Raw genomic sequence first — 27,209 nt, 5'->3', positions numbered from 1 at the left:
TAGAGGGGGGTGGTAGTGATGAGAACGGACAAGTTCGCTCCAGCCTTTCCCCGATCTTACCAATCCATTATTGCGGCTTCGACAATCAACCAATGTAATAAGCATTTGCTTACCACAAATGAAGGCTGTACTGAGACAAGCTGTTGAAGTTTTTTCTTTCCATCTCAATTTGTGATTTGACATTTCAAAGCATTTCACGACCATGCACTAAAACAGTCTGGCCCGACCCCTTGAATAAAAATTCCAAGCCACTTCTCACAAAAATAAAACAATAATAATTTACTTGAAATATTCACAGGTGTGTAAATATCACACATTTTAATCCACTCAGTATCACTCGATATCAAAATCATAACCTTTTCCCTACCCATTTTCCAGAAAGGACATAACAAACACCATTAGAGGCCTTGAGATTGAGTTTGATTACAAGAAGATTTGACGTCCAGTGAAGAGCGAAATACTAACACGCCTATAATCAATGGAGGAAATTGAGCCTTTCTCAGGTTGTAAAACTGTAAAACCGCTAACGTGTCCTGTATCTTGTTTTTTACACTACAACATTTTCCCACAAACTAGTTCATTATTGAATTATTCCGCTTTATAAACACTTGTTCACGCATGCTCACCGTTTAAAAACTAGAAAACCTCGAACTCGCGGTTGTAATCGTATCAGAATCTAAGCGCTCTAATTGCATAAACCAAGCACATCTTTCAGTAAAATATAAACTCTTACTTACATTACATGACTAAAATCGACACCTGTCGTGCAAAGCTCAGAATTAAATTTTGTTTACATTGCTTTCATTTTTTGTACATAATCCAAAAATCTTCTTCGTGCACTTCGTTCCCTTTCGCTATCACAGGCTTCATTCACGCCTAATGCTGAGAAATTATTCCTATGCTTCCTCTCCACAGCACTCACCTTACAGAGGTATTTTTTGTCAAAACAACAACTGAGCGCGAAAGCCACCCTTCACTTTACAACAATGATTTAGAAATTATTAAAGCTAATCGACCTGCTAACATAAGAGAAACCTTCTTTAGAAGGCATAAGACAATTCAAAACACTCACGTGCCCTAATCCACCTGTAAAATTCATAAATTTCTTATTGATTTGATTAATATGCTTTTTCAAACTAAGTAAGGCGTTACAGCGTTATTCAAGGTAGAAACATGCCCCAGAAACCATGCCACTGTAAATCTGCTATTAAAACCACACATGAAATTTGCGCACATTTTGCATTTTGTTATTCCAAAAAAGTAACCTTCCTATCTGTTTAAACAATTAGATCCCAAATATGGTTTTAATCAAATAAAGATTGTTTTTAGCAATGGCTGATGCAGCAGCTGTTTGGGGCCTACGCGGCTAAGCATGAGTAATACTTCATGTGTGCACAATCAGATCAATGAGTTTCTCTAAAAATAGCGGCGTCCGCATTCTAATTTTTCAAAAAGTTTGAGGAATATTCTCTAAAGACGAAATCTTTGAAATCTCAAATAAAGAAGTTAGAAACTTTTTACTTTTCAAAAGATAAGAAAAATAATGCTGTTTCTTCCATAATATGTTTTGAATTCAAAAATAATTTAACTTAAGTCAACCAACACTTCTCTCAAGACTCCTAGCCCTGACATGATTACCAGAGACAGAACTCACGTGAAGTTGAAACATGCAGCTTGCATTCACATCTTATAAGCCGAGAGCGAAGTTTTTTACGTGGAAAATTGTCAAGTGAAGCCTTGCTGTAATAAGAACGTGATACCAATCATTTTATGAATACTTTATAAAGTTATTTTGAGAATGTTCAGGAACATTGCCTTGAGCTCACAAAAAGATTTTACAAGTTATACCTGATATACCTACCTCTGAGTGTAACATAGAACTTTATCTTCTCTCGCTTAAACTGAACTAACCTAGCAACTGCCTCTCTAGCTTCCTGATATAGTCAATATTGCCAACCTTCTGTTGTATATAAGACGAGTTTTAGAAGAACTTTGACTAAAAAAAAAATAAGCAAAAAATTTCATACAAATAAGCAAAAACAAATACTGAAATAAACTGGAACAAAATAAAACGTTAATGGATTGTTAGATAGGAAAATAAGGGTCTGCCGTTAGAGCGTATCGAGCGATACTTATAAAGGGAAGGAAACTAACATAGCCCACCCGATTGCGAGGAATACTTTCAGCCTATCTTCAAAATCACTCATACATGTATTAAAAACTAGTACCTACAAATTAACATCAAATGCGCATTAAAGCAACACATCACGCTAATCAGTCTAACGCTACCTTAGCCTACGTGGCAGACACTCGACTCAACCTTGCGCAAGCTATTTGGAGCGACACGCGCGGGAAAGAGGTTATGGCGTACACGACGAGTGTTTCTCTTTCGCGCCCGTGTAATTTGTGCTCTTGACGAGCTTCTGCTGCGTAGGCTCGGCAGAGACTACTGGCGGTATTCATGAATGAACTTCCTGCTCCAAATTGTCTGTTCTTTGCCCGATCTTGGCGAGACGATCATGCTCCTGTGTGAAGTGCAAATGATGATATTAGTATATTAGGGTATAGATTATCTGAAACAGATCTCAAATGATCATAGAATGAAAGAACACAGTAAAAACCTGAGTCATATGTAAGAGGACAGTTCATAAAGTTGATATCGGAAATCAGTATAGATCTTCGAAAGTTCCCTCACAAATCTTGCAATCTGATTGGCTACGCCTCTCGCTATCTATTCCGTGATAAATAGTGCGTTGGATGAGAAGCGGAAAAGTTGCGAAAAATGAGCGCGTCTTGTTTAGCATAGAAAGATCAGTAGATTTCGACTAAAACAGTGAGATTACTTGTTCTCGATCACGTGAAAGTTGATTCGCGCTTGGCCCTCATCAACTATCACATGATAGAAATCTCGAGCTCGAACTCCAATTGTTAATGAGGCAGACACCTGTCTTAAAGTCATAATCTGCTCTATCTCACTTTTTCCCGACGTTTTGATAAGTATAACGCAGCGCACTCCCCGAGACTTCCCTCGTCGATCAAACCATACAGACTACATTTGCATAGCACCCACTTACCCTTTCTTCCTCAGACAGTAAGTATTTGTCGCCGTTCATCTTCGCTCTGTGGTTTAGTAACCTTTGGATGCTTTCTTCCCGCTGATTGTGGGCCTAGAAATGTCGAGCAAAAGCCACACGGTCACGCAAACCAGCGAGGGGCAAGTATAGTGCTGCTATGTGAGCAGTTTTTTCTAATAATAGTAACAATTTTAAGAAGGAAAAGGAACGAAAACAAAATCAAGACGACAAACGAACACGAAAAAATAAAACGAACCGCTTACAAGTTCGTTCGAATAAACGAGCGATGCGCTGGAAAACTGCTGCTATCAATAGAGAAAGGATGGTGGAGAAACGGGGGGGTCATATATTACATTACACTGATGTTGAAACGAATTAAAATAAAAATATTTCTACAAGGTGCACACCATAACATATACAATTTATCTGCACGGTCCACATTCCGTCTAGCTACAGTTGATTTGAGCATACACGAGGAGGGGAGACATTATCCGAAAAGTTTGTCCAAAAGAATACATCCCTTGTTATCTTATTCGAGACGCTTGACGCATCAAAAGCAACAATTATTAATTTTTACTTTCTTTCCGTTTTTTCCCATTTCTATTTTACTTTATTTTACTATTCTTTTCGTTTGTAGCTAGCCTGAGATCAGTGTCAATCGAGTTTGGAACAACGTAGCACAGATTACCTACCTTTGCTAGTTCAGCTTTCTCTCGTAAGAGCTTCTGTTCCAACTCAACTTTCTTTCGGCCAAACTGTTCCTGGGTTTCCTGCAAGTAGAAAACTAATATTTTAACGGAAAGGAAGAACATTAAACAAGATCGCGTACTTGGAATACTGGCTAACACCTCTAAACAAAGAGAAAACAAAGACAGATCGCACAAGGACTAATGACGGAAAATGATCTAGAACGTCAAAGAGAAGGAAATATGGGTAAAGTGATCCTCGTCCATATAACACAGCAACAACAAGAAGTCCATTCTGAAATGAAAACTTGTGAGACGTAGGATCACAAGCATTTTCCAAGAAACCTTAGGATGGCAAAATCTTTTCAGGAAGAAATGTTTCGTCAAACGAAACAAAAAAGGGACTAATGCAAAGCTGGGAATTTGAGCTTGTTCCGCACTAAAAGCTCCTGGTGATATGCTACACACCTCTTGCCCCCTTCTATAGGCCCAAATATTTTTATGTAAAAAGCTGATTCCTTCCATAACCTTACTCCCATAAAAAATATTTCCCTTCATGCGCCCTCCTCTTTATCTTGTCCTTGTTTCGTAGTGAAATTCTGTTTACAGGAGAGTCACTGAACAAGTACACAACAGCAGCACAGAATTGTTTTTCTGTCTTCTTTGGAGCCCAGCAGGTGATTCTTGTCTCACCATATTTACGTGGAAATTTGAAAGCCTATGACTATGATTAACTTTTTCCTAATTAGAGCTACAGACAATACACTGCACATCACTGGTACAAACCCTCATTTTCTTCTGGTTTTCTTTGGACAGTTGCTCCAATTCGACAAAGATTCTTTGTACGTCCTGTTCTTGTTTTCGGCGTTGCATTTCAGCGGCACGTACTCGATTGTACAGAGCATGCTCTGTTTCCTCCATCTTGTTCACAATTTTCTAAACGTCATGGTAGATACAAAGAGGTTGAAAGTTAATTAGTAGATTGGAGAGGCTTTAGATAGACCTTTTTCGAATTTATAATTAGAAATCGATTCGTTACACTTGTAGTACGAAACAGCATGGCTCCGGTAGTTGATACGCAAATTTTTATGATGAATCAGCTAACAAAATTTGAAAGAGAGAGCGGGTTGATGATTTGTTCATATTATCATCCTTCACACAGTAACTCGTATGGTTGGGGGTTAAAGCGTATATCCCCACAATACACATGAACATGAAGGGGTGCCTGTTTTTAAAATTCTTTTTTTTCTCCTCTCTAAATTTTTGAAGATGGAGCAACCGTGACGAAGTACACGAAAAAATGCAAAGCATGCCACGGACCAGGTCTAGAAATATCAGTCACCTGTAGATGTTTGACGCTGTCTTCATGGGCACGCCGAGTGGCCTCGTTCTGTTTTTCTAAGTAACGTTTCTTCCACTCAGTCATCTGCTGCGAGTGTTGCTGTCTTCTTTCCCTTGTCAGCTGCTCAATCTGGTGGCTTCTGCGAGCCTCGGCAAACTGACAGAGTAAATTAATAATGAAATCAAGCTTAAAATCCCTCCTCATCTGACAATTATAAAGGGTTAAGTCTGCACTCAACCCAAGTGGCTTGCTGCACCAGGGTTTATTCCTGTCTAATGAAATAGAGATCATTTCTGCAGCAATGGGCCACATAGGATAAAAGTCTGCCAATAGGTTGACGTTCAAAACGCGAGGTTTTTTCATTTAAGTGTGTTTTCTTTACTCAATAAAATGTCTCGTTCCTGAATGGCCCATGATGAATGTCTGAATAAGCTAAAACAATAAGGTTGGTATGACTAGCACATTTAATGTATGGAATGATTAATTCAAATAATGCAAGAGTCTTTCCTAAGTCATTAAAAAGAAATTCGTGTGGAGTGCAAAGTGGGCGTACAAAAAGAAATCGTCGTGACACGTAAGTGATTTGATGAAAAAATTTAAGAACAAAGCGTTAAATGCTCGTGCATTTCGTGACTTGCGAATAAACTTAGGGTACGTGTAGACTATCGAGAGGAGAAAAAAAAACAGAAAAACACACATAATTGCATCGTGAGGTTTCATTCCCAATAGCCAGAACATTTAGTAATGCCATTTTCATGCCCTTACCTGGCCTCGTTCCTCAATCTCTTTTCCTTGTCGATCAAGTTCCAGATATTCTGCCGCTTGCTTAGCTTGCTTTTGGCTGACGGAATTGTGTTGAAGCCTACGATTAATATCGGTCATCTTTCTACCCTCTGAAACAAGAGCAGGAGAAAGAGATACAACATTAAGCTGAAAGTAATGTTGTGAGCTGGGATTATTAAGCAGCACAGGGAACAGTTTGGGTGGTAAAAGGAAATGTGACATTCTGAGTGTATGGTAAATTTTCTCTGCTCATGCTCTGTGAACATGTAATTCGTTGTACCTGACTTTTGTTTTTGCTTCGTTTCCTAAACCGTTTGTTAGACACCTACTACTAGGTTTGTTAGTTTGTTTATCTGTTTTTCAATCATAAAACGGGAATAGAAATGTGAACCTACCTTCCCTTGACTTTAAGGACAACATGTCTTTGGAGACCATCAAGTCCCTGCTCAAACGCCGCTTGCCGTATTCATGTTTAAGTCCTTGGTTTTCTATACCTCTGCAATATAATGAACAGTATCAAATGTTGATTAACAACAAATACATTTCCGTTACTTAGAAAGGAAAAAGAAATTGGAGAGGCTGCTGGAGGACTACACTAAGAGCAGTTCCTCCTTCTCGGCGAAGTCTGTCGCGCGAGTGAGAAAAAACAGTGGAAAAAAATGGATGTTAGCGCATCGCGCGGAACTCTGGGAGTGAGGCGCAGACCGATAGGAGACACACAAGACACAGGTTGAGATACTAAGCTTCTCTTGATGTCTGTGCCAACATAACAAAACTATTCTGATCGAGGAATCACAGGTGCTGATTACGGGATACCAATATATAGGTTACTAGTAAGTTGGGCTGATAGGGTCTCAAACAAAGAGGAAAAAAAAGAAAGTCTTTCTTCGTCTTTAAAAGCCATATATGTTCCAGTCCAGCCCTCCTACTCAGTCTTTGAGTATATGATATATATATATTTACAAACTGTAAGCCAAACTGTCAAGAATCATCAGCTCATTTCTTTTTTTTTCTTTTTTTTTTTCCCACTTACTTGAGTTTTTCTGTCAAGCTTTGTTTACGTCGTCTGTCATCCTATCAAGAAAATATACACATGAAAAAATCTGGTGCTTTATATGCTAAAGTAAAGAAGCAACCATGAAAGAGACAAGCAAACCAAACAAATGCTTGAAACAAAAAATACATGTGCATCTCTTCTAACTATGGGTATGAGAGTTTTAATCTCAAACCTGAATATCTTTGATGCTTGTGTCCTTTACATATCTGAAAATTAAAAAAACCTTACACTGATTTGACAATTCTGCAATCAACCATCAAGATACCATGCCAAGCCATTTTCAAAAATGGTTCAAGAACAAGTATTCTAACAGTAAATATGTGAAAATCACATAATTATGTGACATGCAAATAAAGAAATGAATATGGAAGTGATCTTTGCAGTAATGTACACTACATTTGAGCAGTCGTGAAAATAAGGCCTGAAAAAAATTAATTACTGTGAATATCACTTCCATATTCATTTCTTTATCTGCAATTCACATACACTGTGTATGACTTTCATATATTTACAGTCAGTTACTCATTACTTCACTGGTTAATTTGCAATCAGTGCAATGACCAGCTCCCAGTTGGCTTGTTAGCTCAGTTGGTAGAGCTCTGCACCGATATCGCAGAAATCATGGACTCAAATCCCCTAATGACATGAATTTTTTTCAGGCCTCATTTTCACTACTGCCTATTAAGTGGTGTTCATTACTGCAAAGATCGCTTCCATATTCAACAAGCATTCTGCCGCTCATTGTAGTATTGTTTTTGTCAGCTTTTTATTAAATTCATTTTGTTTTGTTTTGTTGTTTTCTATAATCATTCAGATTTCATGTGATTCTAATACCTGTCATCATCCGTTTGTTGTGTTCTCTTTTTCAGCGCCATCTTGTTTGCTGCAATGGCAAGCTCAGCCAAACTCTTTTTCAATTCAAATCCCCTTTCCTGTTGAAAAATAAAGTTGTTTCTACATAAACATTAACTACTGAATTCTGTATTCCTAAATTTATCATCTCCTATGGTTTCATAACTGAATGATGAAGGTCTTCTTGTGGTAACTAAGAGATGATGACATCACAAAATGACAACAGTTCTGAGTACTCCTGATTGCAAATTTAGATGGTATAACTTGGAATAAATCAACCCTGACAAGAGTGGGTGGAGATTTTGGGAGATGCACTTTTCCATTTGGCAATCCCATAAGAACTCAATTCACATCTGACTCAATAGACAATATTTTCAACATTAATCAAATTGAACAAGTGTCATTGTTGTGTTGATGTAGTTAGCTGAAGTCATTTTTGAGTAACTAATTCAATTAAAGGTCACATTTGACATTAACCAAAGCAATCCAAATCTAATCATATGCATTTGTATCATGGAAAAACTTATACCTCTATTCTCTTCAGATTCTCTTCAAACTGCTGAGTTAGTGAAAAGATTTCTGTACGAGTCAGCTCTAGTTGCTTGGCTGTTTTACTGTACTGAAACTCCACTTCACCCCTGAAGGAGCAAACATACATTGTAAGCTGAAAAAATCATCAACTTCAATATATGTCTTCATACAATATTTAAATGGGATTAATTCTGCAGCTTTTTTCCCATGTAATGACGACCCTTCACAGATACCACTTTGTGCTCCTGGGTGGAGAAAGGCATTGGGACATCATGAAGTGTTTTGTCAATACTGGCACTGACAATACAACAGACTTCACCAGAGCCTGAGTCTAACAAGATTATACCATCCAAATTAATTCCACATAAACCTCTACCATGTGCAGAGGTTTTTTCTAAAAAGTGCGACCTTTGAAAAGCTGCAATGGGGTTAAAACCCCTTGGGAGTCAGCTAATGAATACATTCTAATATCCAAATATGTTTAAAGGAAGACCACTTTTCAGCAGTTTACGTGTGCATACTTTGAGAACCTCCCCCCTCCCCAAAAAAAACAATGTTGGTAAAATTGAAAAATCACCACTGCTTAGTAAAGTTAACAAAGTGCACAAAATTTAATATTGCCATTAGGTGTACGTGTATCATGTCAAGAATCCCAAGCACTTTAACCTACATTATAGAGTGGTAAGCCACCATTTTAGCTGCCTGGCCACACCATTTAAAGGGTCCAGATGACTGTTGATAATGTAGCTCTTTTATCTGATTTACAGATCTGTCCTCAAGCTAAAGCTGTAATTACTGGGTCACTTGGCACCCTCCCAATGTTCCCATGTTCAAACCCTGACATCATAAAATTGCAGTCTGACTGACCCTGATCACTGCCACAATACTTACAGGTTTAATCCTTCCTTCCTATCTCTGTCTTTAAATTTCACAATAGCAGACATGTTCCTCTCAGTTCTTGCCTTGTTGACTTTGTCCTCCTGTATAGCATGTTGCTGTTTAACTCTTTCCACGCCCTGATTGTTCTCACTAAGCTTACTTTCTTCACCTCTCACTTTTTTGTAAATACCTGAAAAGGAGAAAAAAGATTCACAACTTTTGGTTAAATTATTTTTTCAATTATTAAAATAAGTCAATGCCAATTTGACTTCTTAATTTTCCACTTGTCTGAGATTATGATAACGTGGTTATGAATAATATTCATAAATACATCTCAAAGAGAAATAAAAATATAAATGGTTTTAAGAATGTGAAATCAAAAACAATTTATCAGGATAAGCAGAACATTTTATTAACACTACAGATTAGTAATCAAGGAGCACTTGCTTTTAAAACAAGAGTTCCTATCAGTTTGCTCTTTTCATGAATTTTTGTGTGTGTTTACTGTCTTATCTTTCATTACAATAATGAGAAACTTTGCTCATTTAAGCTGAAAATTATCTTTCTTCCTCCCCCTGGTCTTCTTTCAAGACACTTTACTGCTGATTCACTCATGAAAATTGGTCTTATCTTAAGATTACTTCGGAAACTTAAGTTAACTTTTTCCTGATTGAAATAACATTTTCTATTTGTTTGTTTTTCTTAAAGATGACAAACAAAACCAATAATACTTGAATATAAGATACATTTTTACATGTATTTCTTCTCTTACAATCTTTTGCTTTTATTTCTTAGTTATTTGTTCTTTGATTACTGTTAGACATGTACAAGCACAATTTGAATGAATTACCACAAATTTAAAATATACAAGTAGATAAATAAGTAGTTGTTCAATAAATCTCAAGACTTACTGTTTTCATATTCTGCCATGGTTCTTCTGAGATGATGCTGTTTCTTAATGATATCTCCTTCATAACGTTTCAGTTCTCTTTCCTCTTGTTTATGTTGCAGCATATGATCCTATCAAATAAACCACTGAATCACACATAATGTTCAAGAAATTGTTCACTTCTCTCTGAATCCTTTACACCCCAACATGAGTGTGCAGATTCTCAACACTTTTCTCTTAACTTTCCCTACTCTTTTTCTCTACAGGATATGTGGAACAATAGAGAACTCATTCTGACCTAATACAGCTTTATTGAGTGGGAAATATGTAAGGAGAAATTTGGTGATTAAGTCACTCTTGAAGGTTCCAAAGAGCTGATGGTTTACATTATTGCAGAGAAGCAAGAAGTCCTTCTCTTGTCAGCTTTGCTTCATAAATGTTTAAGAAAACTGTTATACTCAAAACATACAGAGTCACAGAACAAAAAAGGTAAATAAATAGAGTATACTTATTTAAAATGTTTCCGAAGAACATCAAAGAAAATAAAATAACCAGCCTACTCAGAAAAAAACACAAAAAAAACAAAACAAAACCAAACCACAAAACAACAAGATTGAAATTGGACAGCATCTTCAGCTCCATTACGTCCAACCTCACCTCAATAACTCTCATCTTTTTCTGGTGTTCCTGTATATTTTGTTTTGCAGTTAATGTTACATGAAGCAGACCATCACTTCTGTTTGGTGACAACCTATATTTAGTCTGCTTTGGGTCTTTTGTTGTTGGCGATGATCGGCCTTGCTTTCCAGCAATTGGCTTAGGTCTGGAAAAATGTCACATGAAAGTATGTCAGTTACATTGTTAGAATGACTAATTGTGAGAGCTGTCACATTTGTTTGCCATACTGTTTATAGTAACAATAAATATACCTGAACTCTAAATCCTTGATTAACAGCAATTAAAACAATACAATAGAATTAACATCACCTTGACACCCCAACATCTTGCCGTTCTCCATTTGCTAATGACCTGGTATCATTAAAAGAAGATGGTGCCATTACCAAGAGAATCACTGATGTTCAACCAATTATCTGTTATTTACCAAATAAACTACAAACCACACAGGAAAGAGATTATTTTCCTTGATAGTAATGTCCTTCTTTAAAACAATTTGATTTGCTTTGTCAATTTCTAGTTACCATTTTATGAATATGTGAAACAGGGCAGCTGAGCCAATACCTGCCAAAACTGAGGGTTCAACACATCAGTAATTTCATCAGTGAGAGTGTTCTTTCCTTCCCTAGCTAATTGAATTCAAGACCCTGGTGTAGCTGGTGCTCTTTGGTGAGATTTTATAATTCTCATCAAACACAATAACAACAAATCACACTCATGATAACTATTTGTCTGTCTGATCTAATTAGTCTTGATCTCTACTAAAAACATGCCACTAAGCTGGAGCATTCATTAACCCTTTAGCTCCAAAGATTTCATGAGTAATTCTCCTTTCTGTCTGCCATACAATTTATGTGAAGTTAGTTTGGAGAATTTGGAACTTGATCAACCAAAAATCCCCTAATTTATATTTTTCTTTATTCTCATTACTTGTCTTCTTGATATTGTAGAGATAATGTAAGGAGAAATTCTGTCTAGGTCACTAGTGGGTCTTAAAGGGTTGAAAATCACACTACAACCCACCCTTGCCCCTAAATGAACTATTTCCTTAAAACCTTTATTTCCCAGAACAGATGTAATCTAGAAACTCCTCCTTACATCAAATCATCAGGAGGTGGGTTGTTAAGGGCATTGCCTAATGCCTAAAAGCTGATTCTCACTGCTGATTTACGAAGAAGACAGATACCCATAACATACCAAAGAGAAAGTTAAGAGTCACATGTAAGAGTTATGAGGTTCATAAAAGGAAAATTAAACATTCTCAAAAATTATGCTCCCTCATGAGACCTTATTTTAGACCAACCACTCTAAATCATTAAGAGCATGCCAGCATATATTATTCTTCTTTTTAGCTAAACTGACTACATTATTCATAACGGATTTGTACTTATGGCTTGTTTGTCAGGTGTCTCATAGTTTGAAGCTTCTTTTAGAGGTTGCCCCTGGAAACTTACATTTTGAGACAAAGGGAATTACGGATACTGAGACGGCATAGGAAAATAAAAGCAAAATGATCGATCATTGTCTTCAAAAGAGGGGAAACTAAGAAAACAGGGATTTATTTTCGAAACAAATATTGACGTTTTCATCCATTGGCATTGGAGCGTAATTGAAATGACAGCAAATGAAATGCGGTGTTAATATTTGAGAGTGATCGATCACAAAGAGATTAGAGCCACAAGTATGTTACAATTATCAAGCACGTTTGGCTTTTTCTTAAATTGTTTTAGAGCACTTAGGCTACAAAATCTATACCACTAATAAAATCATACTATCTATTTAAGTTGAAATAAAAAGTCAAAACAATATTCTTTATGCTCATTAGTTCGAAATATGAAACCACTTGATATCTCGCTAACTTATTATTCTGCCATCGATCGCAGGCGGACATCCAATTCAAGGCGCTTAATCAAAACGAGCTAGAATTTAATAGAATCTGCCTCAAACCACCGCAAACTAACTTATTCATTTAAAATAGACTCGTCATACATATTATTTGGTTACACATTATAAACTAGTCTTACTATTCTAGCGTAAACAAAGATTCGCTCACTTGAGAAAATTCGCATACTCGTCTCCTCTCGACGCATCGCCGCTTTCGCCTTGAGAGAACCGTGTGAGCTCTGGAGAAGAGAGAGAAGCGTATCTCTTGTGTAAGAGAGGCTGCCGTTCGAATGGAAGAACCATTTTATCCCCATTAGAGAGACAATTCGGCGTCAGAAAAAGTCCATGTCTACCAACTACTGCTTCCCTGCGGCGAACGGAATCGTTGAGCAATGAGTTACTATGGAGACCATTGTCGACCGCTTTTTAAGGACATCGCTGTTACAGCCCTTATTGCGTGACACGCGTGATTCTTCTCATACCCGAAAAAATTAAATTTTTTTGAAATTTCTGATTTATCTATTAGTTTTTTTTGTCCCTTAATTTAAGGGGACAGGGAATTTAACTTTTTCTCATTAACTTCTGTTTAAAGTGAGTTAACCGAGAGAAAAAAAAATGAGTGAAAATAAGGTTAAAGGATGAAGAGTGATTTCAGTTTGGATTCGGAACTGTCAGTTTGCATCAAACGTTAAAGTGGTCATCTTCAAACAAACCAGACCGATCAAATTCTCTACATAAAATTCTTAAGAGAATTTCGCAATTACCGCAACTTTAACTTTACTAACGGTGCGAAACGTCGTCTGCAATAGAACATATGAAGGCAGTGTGAAGTTTGCATAGCACAGTAAATGAATAGTTTGCCACTGGAGCCCCAGCCAGGTGAGTTGTTCCACTCTGAATTAACGTTCCTTATTTTGAGGAAGACCATGAATTACTAGCTGAGATTTCACTTGTAAAGCAACTTTTCCTCTTCCTGGTTTGACAACGTTTACTTGTGACAGAGGCCGTACTATTTTTCTTGAACTGACCCTAACTTACACATCTGTCAAACAAAACAGCAGACGTTTGCCTCAAGTTCACACTCTTTATTCATGTTGATAATGATTTTGCTCTGAGCAAATTTCTACATCTCTTTAACAGGACAACATTATTTTGCTATTCAGTGTTTATGAGTAAATGCGTACATTTTTCACGTTTTAAAATTCATTCGAAGGAGCAATTAATTACAAACTAATTCTTTCACGCAAAAGTTTCGCAAAAAAATGGCTCACTGATGACCTGGGCAATTAAGTAAAATAAGCTTAATCATAGGGCTGTTTAATCGAAATACATGAAACTAAAGTCTAAAAACTCGATACATGCATTGTTTCATGTCTTTTGATTCTAGTCAAAACAACTTGCGGGCTTGATTATATTCCAACACTCGTATTGAAAACTTTGGACTGTAGCAATCACACTTCACATTGCACTTGAAAACTTTAAGGTGAGTTAACCCAAGCACAATTCTTCAATTCTTTGGCAGTTTCAAAGACCGACCAGGACGGTCCTTGCTGTGGTAAACACCGGGCGGATCAATAAGCCGTTGGCGTTCTCTGTTCCTGTCTGACTGATCGTCCTCAAACGGAATTTTTACATCCTCCAAACGGATGTCTTCAAATTTTCCGGTTCTCTGTAACTTCTGCCGATGGTGCGGTGCTGAAACAAACGAATATCAGTGGTGTTTTGTTTTAAATTATACTCAGTCTAAATCACCCAAAAATATTGTTGTTCTCAATCGCTCTTGGTTGTCGCATAAGTGGCCTTGCAAAATAGTTTTGGGGTGGGATATTTCAAAATCAGTTTTCACCAAGATTTCCAATGCTAAGACAGAACTTGAGCGGGGGAGTAAACAAAACGAATCAAACTGAAGTTTCACTGGCGCTTTTCGATAAGTGGTTAGTATAAATTCCCAAAGTTTCCTGAACAGACTGATTTTGCGAGAGAAAATGTTCATTGTCTTATGATGGACGGTAACTTGGACCCCAGCACGTTCGAAGCTCTCTCCAAAAACACCCTTGTTTATATAAACTTCCTGTCAAATTATTTACACACAAATAACAAGTAAGCAACTGAATGCGCAGGCCGAAAGAAAAGAGTTGTTTGGTGCGTAATAGCATTTGCAAATAAGTCATCATTTATAATTTTTACAAAATTGAGTTTGTAAACACCTACCACCACCAGAGATCATTGTCCCCACTAAGTTAATGAGCAAAATTGCAGCCACCAGAAAAATCTTCGAAGCTCCCATTTCGTATCAGCTATACCAGAACCGTCGAAAAAAAATTGATTCACTTTATAATATCAGCTAGGCTTTATATCAATTCAGATGCCTCAACAAACTTCCTCTGCGAGCACTGATACTTCCTTTAGCTCAATTAGACACTCAACTCAAGATATACCGGTTCAAACGCGTTGTGTGTCTAAACTAAATAATTGTGACAAAATACAAAGGATTTCTACGGTTGGGTTGCGCTTCGTGACATGGCTGTCAATAAGGATGACAAAATATGTAACTTTGACAATGCGATCATTGGGCAAACTTGAACTGTTGATATTTTGATGATTTGTTTTGACGGCGCTTAAGTCGTCGCCCGGCGATCACTTAAAAGTTAAGTCCCTTGTGTATATTCTAGGTTATTTTACTTAATTCTTGATACCTATCGAACCGGTGTTTCTAGTCTTCAAGCTCAGGCTAAATTTAAACAGCGATGCACTTGCGGTTTTCAATCATTTGCATGTCTAATAGTCATTCCACAGACACGTGGAAGGAACTTTAAGTACCACAGAAGGAAAAGTATGCGGAAAATTCATCTCAATGGATTGGAAACTGATTTTATCTATAAACATTATCTTTATGGCGCAAACAACTATTCAATTCTGCCAGTTTTTTTTCTAGCACTGTTGCTTGCTTAACCGCCGTATCGATCGCATCGAGTCTAACCTGTGTTTAATACAAGGTCAAGAGGAGATATCGAACTGACTTTCAGTTTGTGAACATTCGGAAGTTCAGAACCGTTCGCGTGATTTCAAAGCGATGTTTTCCCTGTCAATGTAGACCGCACTACAAAGTTTCTCTCGCGTGCACGCGTGATGAATGGGTTCTACTTCGTACAAATTGTCTACCTTCCGTAAATCGAACCTGTGATAAATATTTAGACATGAAATTCGTTACCAAACAATTTTTGAATCAAGATTACTTAATTTTATCTGCTGAGTCGATAAAGCTGATGTTTCGATCGCTTGCCCTTCATTGGAGCGAAGATATAAAGGTTCGTTCTGACTGAAGGGTTACCCTTCGAAACGTCAACTTTACAAACTGTCTGTAGAGGCCATTTTACATTATCAACTCAGTTGATGAAACAAAATTGTATTGTAATATATACCCTTCACCCATGAAGCACCATAGTTTCTTTAGATACTCTTTGAACCCTTGATTCTTGAACCAGAATGAGGGCCAACAGTTCAGGCTGCAAAACTCAAGTTTAACGAGATAGATACGAGAGTTGTACATAAAAATTGCCATTGGGAATATGCCACACTGATGCTTCCCCAGAGAGGAGTGTTTTTACCGTGTAATCGTGAACCACTGATTGAAATAAGTCTATTGCCGCCAAATGCTATCCGAATATGCTTTGCCGTCCGCCTCCAATGTCTCCGTTCCAGTAAGGCGAGAATTACCCAAACGCATTACCAACTAAACATACGAATAGCCTTGATCTCGGAAGGTCTGAACTCGGTGGCTCAACTTGGACTGCCTTTGAATCAGGTTTGACAATCGGTTAGATCACAGATTATGAAAAAGAATTACATACCGCAAACTTTTTTACTTTCCTGCTACCTTATACCTGATTTCTACCGATAATTTTTATCAAGGTATCTTGAATCTCATCCGACAATCCTAGGTCAGGAGCTTTTGATGCCCAACTAAACAACATTACTTCGCTCGCTTCGCTACCATTTACTCCAAATTTTACTACAAATAAAAAAATATGTCTCTATCTGTCAGGTTGAATTGACAAGTGCTCAATGACTTCCTTCACGGAGAAAATTCGAATATTTCTCGTACTTCATGATAATGAATAATCAATTAGTTATTACAAAAAACGGTTTTTTGTTCATTTCCCCACTTTTATTGTTCAATCTACGTGTATCTATCATCGCTGCTCTTCTTAAAATTTGTTAGATTTTATTCTGATATAATTACTTATAAATTCCTACGTAGTTCTCTAAAACGATAATTTTTTTTGCGATCAGGTCACCGTGTTATGGTATTTCTTAAATTCTGTCATTATAATTTCATTATTGTCATAGTCTTTCTGATATCATTAAGCGTTATATGTGATCAAATCTTCCCGATAGCAATTCATCCAATATTTTCTTCACCTGAAAAAAGAAAAAAAAAGGTGAGTTTTAAAGTATTGTCGCACGCCCTTAACAGGAAAATAAATCTAAAGTTTATTGAAAACCTATCCAGATCGACTACCTCGAATCGGATAAATATTTCCTTTTGCTCGAATTCAAAATAAACTTCATCCAATCTCGGCATGGTATTGCTTTTGTTGTTCCCTTTTTTCAAGTTCTCACTTTAAATCTATTTTTGGACCGAATTTTATAATAATAATAATAACAATACTAATATAATTATAATAGTGGACATTTCACGCGGTGGCTCTTCCAGTCCATTGTTTTCAGGTCGAATTGGAATTTAGAGTGTTAATTTTTGAGGAAGAAGAAAAACTGAAAGACTCGGGGAGAAACTCTCGGGGTAAGGACGAGAACCAATAGCAAACTCAAGCCGACAAAAAACTCAAGTGACACTGGGTCCTGGAATCGTACCCGGGCCGGAGCGGTGGGAGGTGAGCGCTCTCATCAATATGCCATCCCCGCCCATCGCCAAAAGGCACTTTTTTTATTTGTTAGAAGTTGTAATAGAATGTATCAAAGTCCACTCTCTTGATAAACTCGGGTCAGTTTTACCACGTGAAATTTATATTCATGTAAGTGTGAAAGAAATATTGGAAATCATACTCTGTATTCATTCCTTTTTTTTTTTTTTTTCAATTTTTTTATTTCAGATGTTCGTTTGTTTGTTTAATACTTTTTTGTTTGTTTGTAAACAGCTTTATCTTGGCATTTTTTGTACAACCTACCTTTGCATGGCTTAGTGTAGCTTTGTAAAGCGATATTTCTGTTTCTCTCAGAAGGATTAAGTATTCAGCGGCCGACAACTCAATTTCTTTCACATCTTCTTCTTCTTGATTTAAATCTGTTTCTTCAAATTCTTTTCCATCCTTCTCTTCCTCGGTTCCCTTCGCCATGGTTTCATCTGCCTTTGATTCATCACTGTGTTCGCTGATCTGCTCAGAATTGCTAGTTCCAGTTTCTTCGGAGTGCTCCTTTAAGGTTTCTTCAGAGTCTTCAGGCTGTTCCTTATTTTCCCGCGGGTTATCATACTCTTGGTGAGATTCTTTATTGTTTTCTGCTTCTATATCTGTGGCGTTCGTCTTCTTTTTCCTTGCGTCATCTACCTTGCTTGCATTTTTCGCCTCAAACCAAAAATTAATGGATATGGTGTTGCTAAACGAAAATAGAATGTCCAAAAATGATAAATTAAAAAAGATATGGCATACAACTATCGTTCTGTAGTCAGATAAAGGATGTCTTCTGCACATCTCTACAAAAATTGCTCTGAGTGTGTTTCCACACACATGAACATGAGAGGAATATTTCGTTCCGGAATTCTAGATTTTCAACATGCTTAAACTGAGACGTGAGCCTTAATTACGTTCTCACCTGTGCATCTCACTTTCAATATAATGCCACCAGAGGTTTGGAATATATAACACCTCTCCAGGTTCCAAAGCGACCTCCATACCTCTAATCTCACGGAATCTGGGAAACCAGTCAAAATTAGGTTTGTCGAAGTCCACCTTTAACGTAAAAAGTGTTAATAATTATCATGAGGCCGACAGGGACTGGGATCAAGATGTTCTGCTGGAGATGGGAGTCGTAGGTAAGACTAATTATATCTTTGTCACCTCATTGATAGTTTGATAATTATCTTCCATAAAAATTGAGAACAAGAGATTTGGGTGGTGGAGCAGGAAACTTCCTTCCTCAAAGGGTATTCTGTCTCTGGATAACATTTTTTATGCACCTTACGGCTTGCTTGACTGTCTTAGTAGAGAACGAACAGACAGCGTAGGATAATCATGTTAGCAAAATGTGTGACAAAGATGGACTTTTCCTAGATTCCCTGAGATCTTCAAAACGGGATAGTTTTTGAAAGAGTTTGAGAGGAATGATCTAAAGATTAGGCCCTAAACCAAGCCAAGCTTGTTGCTCTCTTTACAGAAGGAAATAGAAAATGTTACCTGTGTTTGTCGGTCATGAGGATGTCCCACAGGATGCGGGTACAAACAACGGAAGTAATCTGGACTAAACAAGATGACTCGCTTCCGGCCAAAAATCTGCCAATTGGATACAAGAAAGCAAAGAGCAAGTTAATCCAGTTATGGAACGGTTGTCAATTGCAAGTCGAAAGTAATCCATGGTTTTACATATTTTGGCTTCACCAATCAGATTCAAAGCTCATGAATTAATCACACGCGTTTATGTGCTTTTCATGCAGTTCGCACGTTTTTATTCCAAGCACTCATTGGCTAACTATGGTGTCGCCTTCACTTCGATTGGCTGTCGCCATTATTTTGGTCTTGGTCTTTCGAAACTCAGCTGAAAACTGCTGCATATGTCCTTACTAATAATGAATAATACAAGATATCTCTTCTGCTAAAGATACTATTGGACAGAGAAAAAAATGAAACTATTAAAGCTATTAAGTGAGAAAATAAGAAACAAATGTGGTAAATTCCCCATGTATCGTGAAATACCATCAAAGGGAATTCAAATGACTTTCGGACATGGCTAACTTGAGACAAACTAGCCATGTCACGAGGAGTTAACAAAAATCTAATCGGTTAATTTAGCTTCGCAGTTTGCACTGTCATTTCACTTCTAATTTATTGTTAAATGTGCTTAATAAAATCCGGATTGTACAGTAATAAATTAATTTGTTATTTAAACAGTTCAATAAAAAATGATTATTACTATCATTATCATTATTATTATTGTTATTGAGATGATTCAAATACAGTAAGTCGGATCTAAGAAAGGGGAGGTTTTTATTTTGCGACTTCATTTTTATGGCATTTCATAAGATATGTATGCTGACAGGGTGTTAGAAACACCGATATCTTCCAATGCTTTGACTGACGGAATAATTCCATGCCTGTGGCATAGATATCTTGGATATTATAAGCGCCCATAAGATCTGCGACAAAAAACAGCTTAATCTTTGCCTTAATGAAGTTGATTATTTTGCAGTAATGTTATAAATAATTTATAAAACTAACCTGCACGTAAAGATTCTCCAGGACATCAAAGTGCGCAGGCGTGACGACATCAGGCATACCAACCAATAGCAGGTTGGTAACATCCTCGCCCCAGCTGAAGCGCGTCACGAGGTCAAGTAGCCAGGTGTAGTTAAAAGAATCAATATCGTTCTGCATGGCTGCACTGACACCTTCTTGAAGATATATCAGTGACTGAAAATAGAAAATCGTTGCGAAAATTTAGAGTCCTGGCAAGCAAGGATTAGGGGTTAAAGGATGACCACACTGGCTATAAGGCAAAACAAAACAAAATAAAAACAATGAAAAAACAAAAACAAAAGCGAAGAAAACAAAAATAGTTGTTGATATTATTGTTGTCGTTGTGGCAGCGTATAAATCATATTTGCACACACACACGCACACAAAGAAAAGACACCAACTCAAGGAAATCCATCTGCCCCCTTTTTCCTGTCCAACGAAATCCTCATCAGGAAAAACAAACCACTTCAATAACTGAACTCTACCGGGATGAAAATTTCCAAAGTCTAGCTCGGATCACTCAAAGAAACCACCCCAACTAACGTGCCAGATTTCAATGCAGTACCTGAAAGTACGCTCGGCTACCATTGTCCGCCTCCTCTATTTCCTTCATCAATTTCGTAAAATTGCTAAAATATAAGAATTTTTTGGTGATCGGCGGTTTCCATTCTTTGTACGTGCCTTTCATGTGATCGTCGTCGTAATAAAGAAACTGTCTGGTTTGTGAAAAGTATGCCGTGTGGTCTTCATCTTTCAGATTCTCTTTTAGGTATTCTATGGTCCATTTTAGGGCAGGCTTCTGGAACGTGCATTGTTCGAGTACCACTGGAAGCTGCAATAAATGGTAATAGATCATGATTTACAATTATCAAAAGCAAAGACAACAACAACAGAAACAAAAACAACAAAACAATGTAGAATGATTAAGACATTAAAAAAGAATGTTAGATAAATTCTTCTCAGTTACAAGGCGTAAAATGAAATCAAATCGTCGGATACGATTTTCCCAGCGTGTAGTTGTAACCTCTTTTTGACCCCTCTGCCTGTTTCATGAGATAATTTCTAGGCACGGGGTTCAGATTTTCGTAAAACGTAGTATAGAAGTAGAGCTATGAAGAAGAATTGTGAAATCTTAGGTGAAGGCGGCAACATAGTGGAGCCCTTTCCCATCCATTTGGTCACAACCTTAATCCCCAAAGTTCAAAAGAACATCTCTTTCATCTAATTTAATCCTGTGTTTTTGTCCATGTTGCTTTCAATAGCGTAGCTCCATCGCTCCGTATGTAAACTACACACAATGCTCGAAACGTCAGCTTTAAAAACTCTTTACGGTGACCAATTTACAATATCAACTCAGGTGATTGAACCAAATTTTCTTGTGATCACCACCTTAGCTGATTAGAATAACAAGCAGCAAATATCAAACGTCGGCAGTGAGATTTCAAATTAAAATAACACATTGAAATAGCTGTAAACACAGGATAGTGATTGATTAAGTCGCCCATAGTTTCTGATTGGTTGAGAGGGTGGTGCCAGATATCTGGACCAATCACGTGGCTTCGGGCATAAGGGTGCTTCTCGACTGAGAAACCAAAACAATCACAGCTGGGAAAATATCAAGAGGAGCCAACGAGAATTCGAATTCAAAACAAGCCCACTGCCTAAAAGACGGGAAAACGCGGCTGACCACGTCTAGATTGGCTTTGGTTATCAATCTGATTGGTCGAGAAAGTAGTGCAAGGTTTCCTGGACCAATCACGTAACGAAGTAAAGCTAAAACACGGCAATCCCGGATTACTTTCGACACATAATGGAAGATTTTCCTAATACCAATGTGATCGTGAATCATATCCAAATGAAAATTATTGCGATGTGTTTTACCCCCTTTTGTAGAAATTCCATTGCTTCCTTGTCAAAGCAGTTTCTTCGCGGAATAGGATCTACTGGAAATGGATACACGCCACGGAACTTACGCGGCTCATTCACGTGGAAATGGTATTTAAGTTTCTCCTTATCTTCATTTCTATTACTGCAGCTGTGAGGCGCTGAGTCACTTTCACAGTGGACATCAGCTCCTGAGGAAATAAAAAGAGGATCACCTATCCTATGAATGTAGAGAAAAAAAAAGAGCGCGTATATGATGAATACATTTTGATTCATGATTTATTTAAAGTACGTCTCTCTCCATTAAAGTGATGCGAACTTAGATCTAATCTGAAACATGTTCCTTTAAAACATTGCTAGAGCTACAGTCACTGAAGAGGACACTTTCTTCCGATCCTGAAGTTGCCTCTTGAAAAGTGGTTTCACTACATTTATAGCAAGAGAGATAGACGCTCAGAGCCAAAATGTGATGTACAGGGAATACTTGTAGGTATTCAGCTATTGATCGAGCGATTGTTTTGAGGTTGAAAGTTTTCAATTACCTGAGTTGCTGTTTCTTTGACAGATGGAAGTTTTAATGGGACCACATGAAGTTTCTTCAGACGCACTCGTGAAACTCAAGAGAAATGCAAGTGCAACACACATGCGCATTAGGGCTGGATTGTTCTCCATTTCTTCGAAGTCTTCCTATGAAAGAGAATGCGAGGTTCAAATTTTTTTAACAAAAATAAAAGCTATGATATACTTCGAGAGACAAGACAGAAAAAGAACAAAACACAAACAACAAGAACAAAAGAAAAAAACAGAAGCAAAACATTCTTATTCCGTCCCGTCTTCATTTTCAAAAACTTGTAGGTTCTTGAAATTTTAAAGTCTTTGTTTTCCACAAGATGGTGTGAAAACTCAGAAATCAGGTCATGTCTATATTAAGACCTTTTGTTCAATTCCAGTCCTTTACACCTGTCTGCGAGACTAGCAAAGAGATACCGTAAGAACAGAATGCCCGTTAGTCCAAAGAGAAATCTTGTTTGTGTTTTAGGGTTACGGTTAGGGTTAGTTATAATCATAGAAATATTAACTCGCGAACTTGCCCCGCTAAAGCATACAGCTAGTCAGTGACGTTCTGATTTCCGTGCTTACAAGTCGATGGTATAGTTAAAATATTGATTTTTGAAAACTTTGATGCTTTTAAAGATTACTCAAAGTAAAGCCGTTGTTTGTTAAGTGTGGATGAGCGCCAATGAAATCCTCGTGAAAAATATCAACAAAGCTGCTTAAAACGGATAATATTTTCTGCTTTTGTTTGGCTTTTCTTTCAAATTGATTGATTACCACTATCCACTGTATATATATATATATATGTGTATGTATATATATATATTTCGATATTGAAGTCTGTGTTTTCAATGTAGGAAGTCTGTGTTTCGATTTTTCCGTAGTACAGTGCTCGATACGTAGAAGTAGAGCGCGATATATATTAAGATAGGAAAAAACAAAGTGACTTTATTTTCATCCCTACAGGCCTTCTTCGTGATTACACACTCATCAGGGGAAATTCAAAAATCCCCTGATGAGTGAGTAATAACGAAACAGGCTTGTGGGGATGAAAGTAAAGTCTCTTTATTTTTTCCCAATATCTCAATATCTATATATATTGTTATGTAAAAGTCGGATCGGCGATATGACTTCGTAAACTGGTGAAAAACAAATGAACGCAAAGACGATATTTGTCCGAATTTTTATTTGATTAGAATAATTTGGTTCACCGAGACCGAGCGTATTTAGCGTGGGCCTAATTTTGTAAAGCCAGAGAGAGCTCCAGGAAGTCTTTTCCGGTTTTTATAAAAAAAAATCAAGTAGATCGGAAGACATCTGGTTTGCAGAACCCTTTTAAAAGCAAATTTGGTCGTGAAAACCTGCATCTTAATGACCTCATACGATGTAAAAATAACTGAAAAAGCTGCTTTTGAATATTCAATACAAAAGAGTATATGTAATTTTATATTAAAGTCTAAATTGCACGACTTTCATTGGCTGCCTGATAGTCGTAATTTTGTCGGAAGTGATTCTGAGCTTGTAAACAATTTTTCCAAAATCCGACATATCATTTACCTTTAGGAAATTAATATTTGCCTAACGTGTTCGTTATAAAGGTTTTAAACGGATGAATATATATCCTCATGGAGATGACATTTCGAAGATTTGAGGGCAAATTTTTGCAGATCTGTCTAATCTTTTGTTTTATAAGATTAAAGTTTGCCTACTTCTTTGTATGTAAGCAATAATACGAATTGAAGTCTCTATAAACATGACATTTCAAAATTAATAGTTCATTGTCTCTCAAAGTAGGCGTTGTAAAGGTGATCTAATTCGCAAGTGATGGACGTTTGCTGAGAGAAGCACTGTAATGATAAACCACGCATCGGGATACGTGTCCCAAATTTTTCATCCAACTTGTCATTTCTTTCATATTTGATAGACAGAAATATGCAAATGAAATATATTTTAGTAAATGGGGTTTTTAATTTATCAAATGGATATCACTTTCAACCAGATGCGCATGTAAAATTTCCAATGTTAAAAGAGCTCAAAACAATGTCGTGTAGTTTTATTTCTCAATCAATGGTTGAAAAAAAATTAATAAGTTTTTCCGCAAGCTTACCGAATTAAATTTGATCGATTTTGTAGATATAGTATATGTTGGTCAAAAGACGTCTAAATGGCGCGCAAAAAAAATAACTTGAAATCAAATAAAGAGCGTCCGTGAAAGATTAGTTTATATGCAAGAGCTATCTACTTGAATTAAGGATTGTAAAACAGACCACGAATTTGAATACGCTTCTCATTTTAGCTGATTCGCAGTAGATCTTCACTACCATCAAATGACAACAAAACAGTAGGTGTGATAAATTGAGGTCTCGTTCACTTGGCTGTCTGATTTAAACATTTTGCTCCGAAGTTTGTCGAAGCAACTTACCTTTACTGTCGTAAATTAAGAGCACTGTAATTCAACCGCAAGTAGCAGAGTCGTTGCTTAGTCTAAACTCTCTAATCTTACTATACAAGATATCGTTGCATTCTTCGATTCTGTTCGAACGAAAATAGTTCCATTTACACAAAACCACAAGGTTGTGGCTGGAATTAACACTTGCTGTCAAATCAAGCGTGTATGAACTCTGAAGACTTGGTCGCTAATTATTTGCTTTCCAAGTAAAATGTGCTTACAGCTGCTTTCCTAGGGCGACATCAATGCAGGAGTTATAACTGATCTTAATTAGAATTGTATTTGCGACCTATCGTATGGCAGGTCAATTAAGGCAGCGACTCCGGGAAGATTGCCGGAAGGTACATAAACATGTACGTGATAAAACCTGCACTTTACGCGGAACGTTCACACGGAAACAGCTCTAGCTAAAAGGTATATGAAACCATTCGCGAGAAAGCAGCTAGCGCCAGGAAGTTTTTTAAAATTTTGCCACGTTTCAATTTTTTTCAGCTCTACTGGTGACAAGAATTTGGCGTTTTTGTGGAAAAGATTTCTACAATGCCGATTGAGTGTCGCATTCAACGGTCTCCTAGTACCTTAAAGAACAATATAATAAAATAAACAACAAAAGAATACTTTGTTCTACAGTGCTAAGTGCAAATTGATCTTGTAAGCTAAAGGCTGCGGGCGTTTGAAAAGTGCTCTTCATAAGGGGGGTTAAATTTACTGAGCCCCAGGGCAGGGTGAGCGAAATACTATACTAAGCGTCTGGTAAAATATTGTTATCTATGGCTCGACAAACCTTCGCCGAGCCATCGGTGTTTTAGGTTTAAGGATGAGTTCACCGTGAGTTGATGGACATATATCCGTGCGCAGCAGGAACTGTGCTGAAGCAATGGTAAACAACACTTTCCCAAAGAGGAATTCGACCTGCACGTCGCTTCTTCACATTTTTCGAACTGTTTTTTCCGAAGCAACAATATCAATACCACCTTGAAACATCGCATTATTGAAGCAGCATATCTGCCTCTTTCTGTTCTCTACAAGCTTTTCACATCCTTAATTTTGACAACCGACTGACTATCATTTGGGGCCCTTTTTTTATGAGCAAATATTCATATTTTTTCCGTCACGATAATAGATTTTGGCGCCACAATCTGCTAGCTCGGGTGTCAATTATATGTAGATATTGTGACAAACCTTTAGTTGCATTAGAGACATGAAATAAACTTTTTTCCCTTTTTTCAAACCTGAAGTTTTATAAACGGGAAGTTTGGCTACTGATAGAACCATTAGTGTCTGACAGATGCATTAAAGAAATACACTTTTTTTTTCGGTACTTTTATTTCTTTTAGGGTAATAGGCTTTTCCTTTTTCAATTACTATTTCATTCTAAGTTCCCTTTTAAACGTTTTCATTAGTTTTTGTTCATTTTTCAATCAACAATGACAACAAAAAAAATGCAAAGAGTTGCATCTTGTAATATTGAAATGCGGGCTGGGAAATTGAATCAACTAATTTTGTTAATAGCTTCGCGGAAAATTTCAGCAATTGAGTTGCAGGAAACAAATTACCAAAACAAGTTAAAAAGCTGATTTCAACGCCTCCGTCATCTTGTGGAGATTATTTCATCTCTTGTTTTGAAAGTAGATAATATCCGACAGCCTTCGAAAATACAAATGTAATTAGGTATTTAGTTATCAAGATCACTCAGCAAAATTAACCAATACCATTATAAGAAAAACAGGGATAGGTAACTGTTGCTAGGGGCTGAAGCTTTTCTGGGTACCAGACCTTCCGTTGGAAGTGAGGCTGAGCCCCCCACCCGCTTTGAAGAGCCTAGTACTAAGGATAAAGATGAGCAAGAATATTTAGACGGATTTCATTCCTGATTGCCTGCGATAGTAATGGACAGATATGCACAAGTGAACCGAGTAACAGAATCCACGTTACTTTAAAAAGGTGGAGAGTGCTTTTTGAAAGATCGTTCGCCTTAAAAAGACAGAGTTTCATTATAAATTAGGACACAATTTTTTAATGAAATAAAGTTCATTTAACGTGTGGATAAAAAATCAAATAAAGCCATGATCCTCGCAAGCGGGCAGTGATTTAGGCAATTGCAAAACAGATTCAAGATAAGACGGAATCCCATCAAAGGCTTTTGTGTGCAACTGCTTAGGTTGCAACCAACTAGCGAGTCTCGTGGCTTTCTTTGATA

At 37.1% G+C, this 27,209-nt stretch overlaps 2 protein-coding genes across 2 annotated transcripts; both read right to left on the bottom strand.

Annotated features, from left to right (window-relative positions):
* Positions 1 to 257: 257 nt before the first annotated feature.
* Positions 258 to 14,921, bottom strand: LOC113685245 (uncharacterized). Its single transcript, XM_027202735.2, has 17 exons — positions 14,864 to 14,921; positions 12,822 to 14,347; positions 11,081 to 11,122; positions 10,751 to 10,916; positions 10,116 to 10,224; positions 9,217 to 9,394; positions 8,324 to 8,432; positions 7,777 to 7,874; positions 7,115 to 7,148; positions 6,919 to 6,959; positions 6,281 to 6,381; positions 5,868 to 5,995; positions 5,103 to 5,258; positions 4,547 to 4,696; positions 3,767 to 3,844; positions 3,075 to 3,167; positions 258 to 2,525 (listed from the first exon to the last, which is right to left on the bottom strand). The coding sequence occupies exons 2-17, from the start codon at positions 12,953 to 12,955 to the stop codon at positions 2,460 to 2,462; spliced, it is 1,683 nt and encodes a 560-aa protein (XP_027058536.2). The 5' UTR covers positions 12,956 to 14,347; positions 14,864 to 14,921; the 3' UTR covers positions 258 to 2,459.
* On the bottom strand, positions 13,723 to 26,177 carry LOC113685250 (hypoxia-inducible factor 1-alpha inhibitor). The gene is made up of 10 exons (XM_027202742.2): positions 24,983 to 26,177; positions 22,548 to 22,692; positions 22,003 to 22,196; positions 20,687 to 20,953; positions 20,104 to 20,295; positions 19,066 to 19,161; positions 18,485 to 18,621; positions 17,842 to 18,268; positions 14,864 to 17,074; positions 13,723 to 14,347 (listed from the first exon to the last, which is right to left on the bottom strand). Exons 2-9 carry the CDS (start codon positions 22,675 to 22,677, stop codon positions 17,024 to 17,026), a joined length of 1,494 nt encoding a protein of 497 aa, XP_027058543.2. The 5' UTR covers positions 22,678 to 22,692; positions 24,983 to 26,177; the 3' UTR covers positions 13,723 to 14,347; positions 14,864 to 17,023.
* Positions 26,178 to 27,209: the final 1,032 nt, after the last annotated feature.

Source organism: Pocillopora damicornis, chromosome 1 (assembly GCF_964200805.1).
Source record: "Pocillopora damicornis chromosome 1, jaPocDami1.2, whole genome shotgun sequence".
NCBI lineage: Eukaryota > Metazoa > Cnidaria > Anthozoa > Scleractinia > Pocilloporidae > Pocillopora > Pocillopora damicornis.
This window is presented reverse-complemented; position numbering and strand designations above follow the sequence as displayed.

Coding starts and splice junctions, on each gene's coding strand:
- LOC113685245 (XM_027202735.2), bottom strand. CDS start 12,955: ATGGTTCTTCCATTCGAACGGCAGCCTCTCTTACACAAGAGATACGCT. Junction 7,875..8,323: donor AGAATCTGAAGAGAATAGAG/GTATAAGTTTTT, acceptor ATTTTTCAACAG/GAAAGGGGATTTGAATTGAA. Junction 3,845..4,546: donor AAAACCAGAAGAAAATGAGG/GTTTGTACCAGT, acceptor TTCTACTTGCAG/GAAACCCAGGAACAGTTTGG.
- LOC113685250 (XM_027202742.2), bottom strand. CDS start 22,677: ATGGAGAACAATCCAGCCCTAATGCGCATGTGTGTTGCACTTGCATTT. Junction 19,162..20,103: donor TGGAGAATCTTTACGTGCAG/GTTAGTTTTATA, acceptor TCCAATTGGCAG/ATTTTTGGCCGGAAGCGAGT. Junction 17,075..17,841: donor CTACACTAAGCCATGCAAAG/GTAGGTTGTACA, acceptor TTCTTTTTTCAG/GTGAAGAAAATATTGGATGA.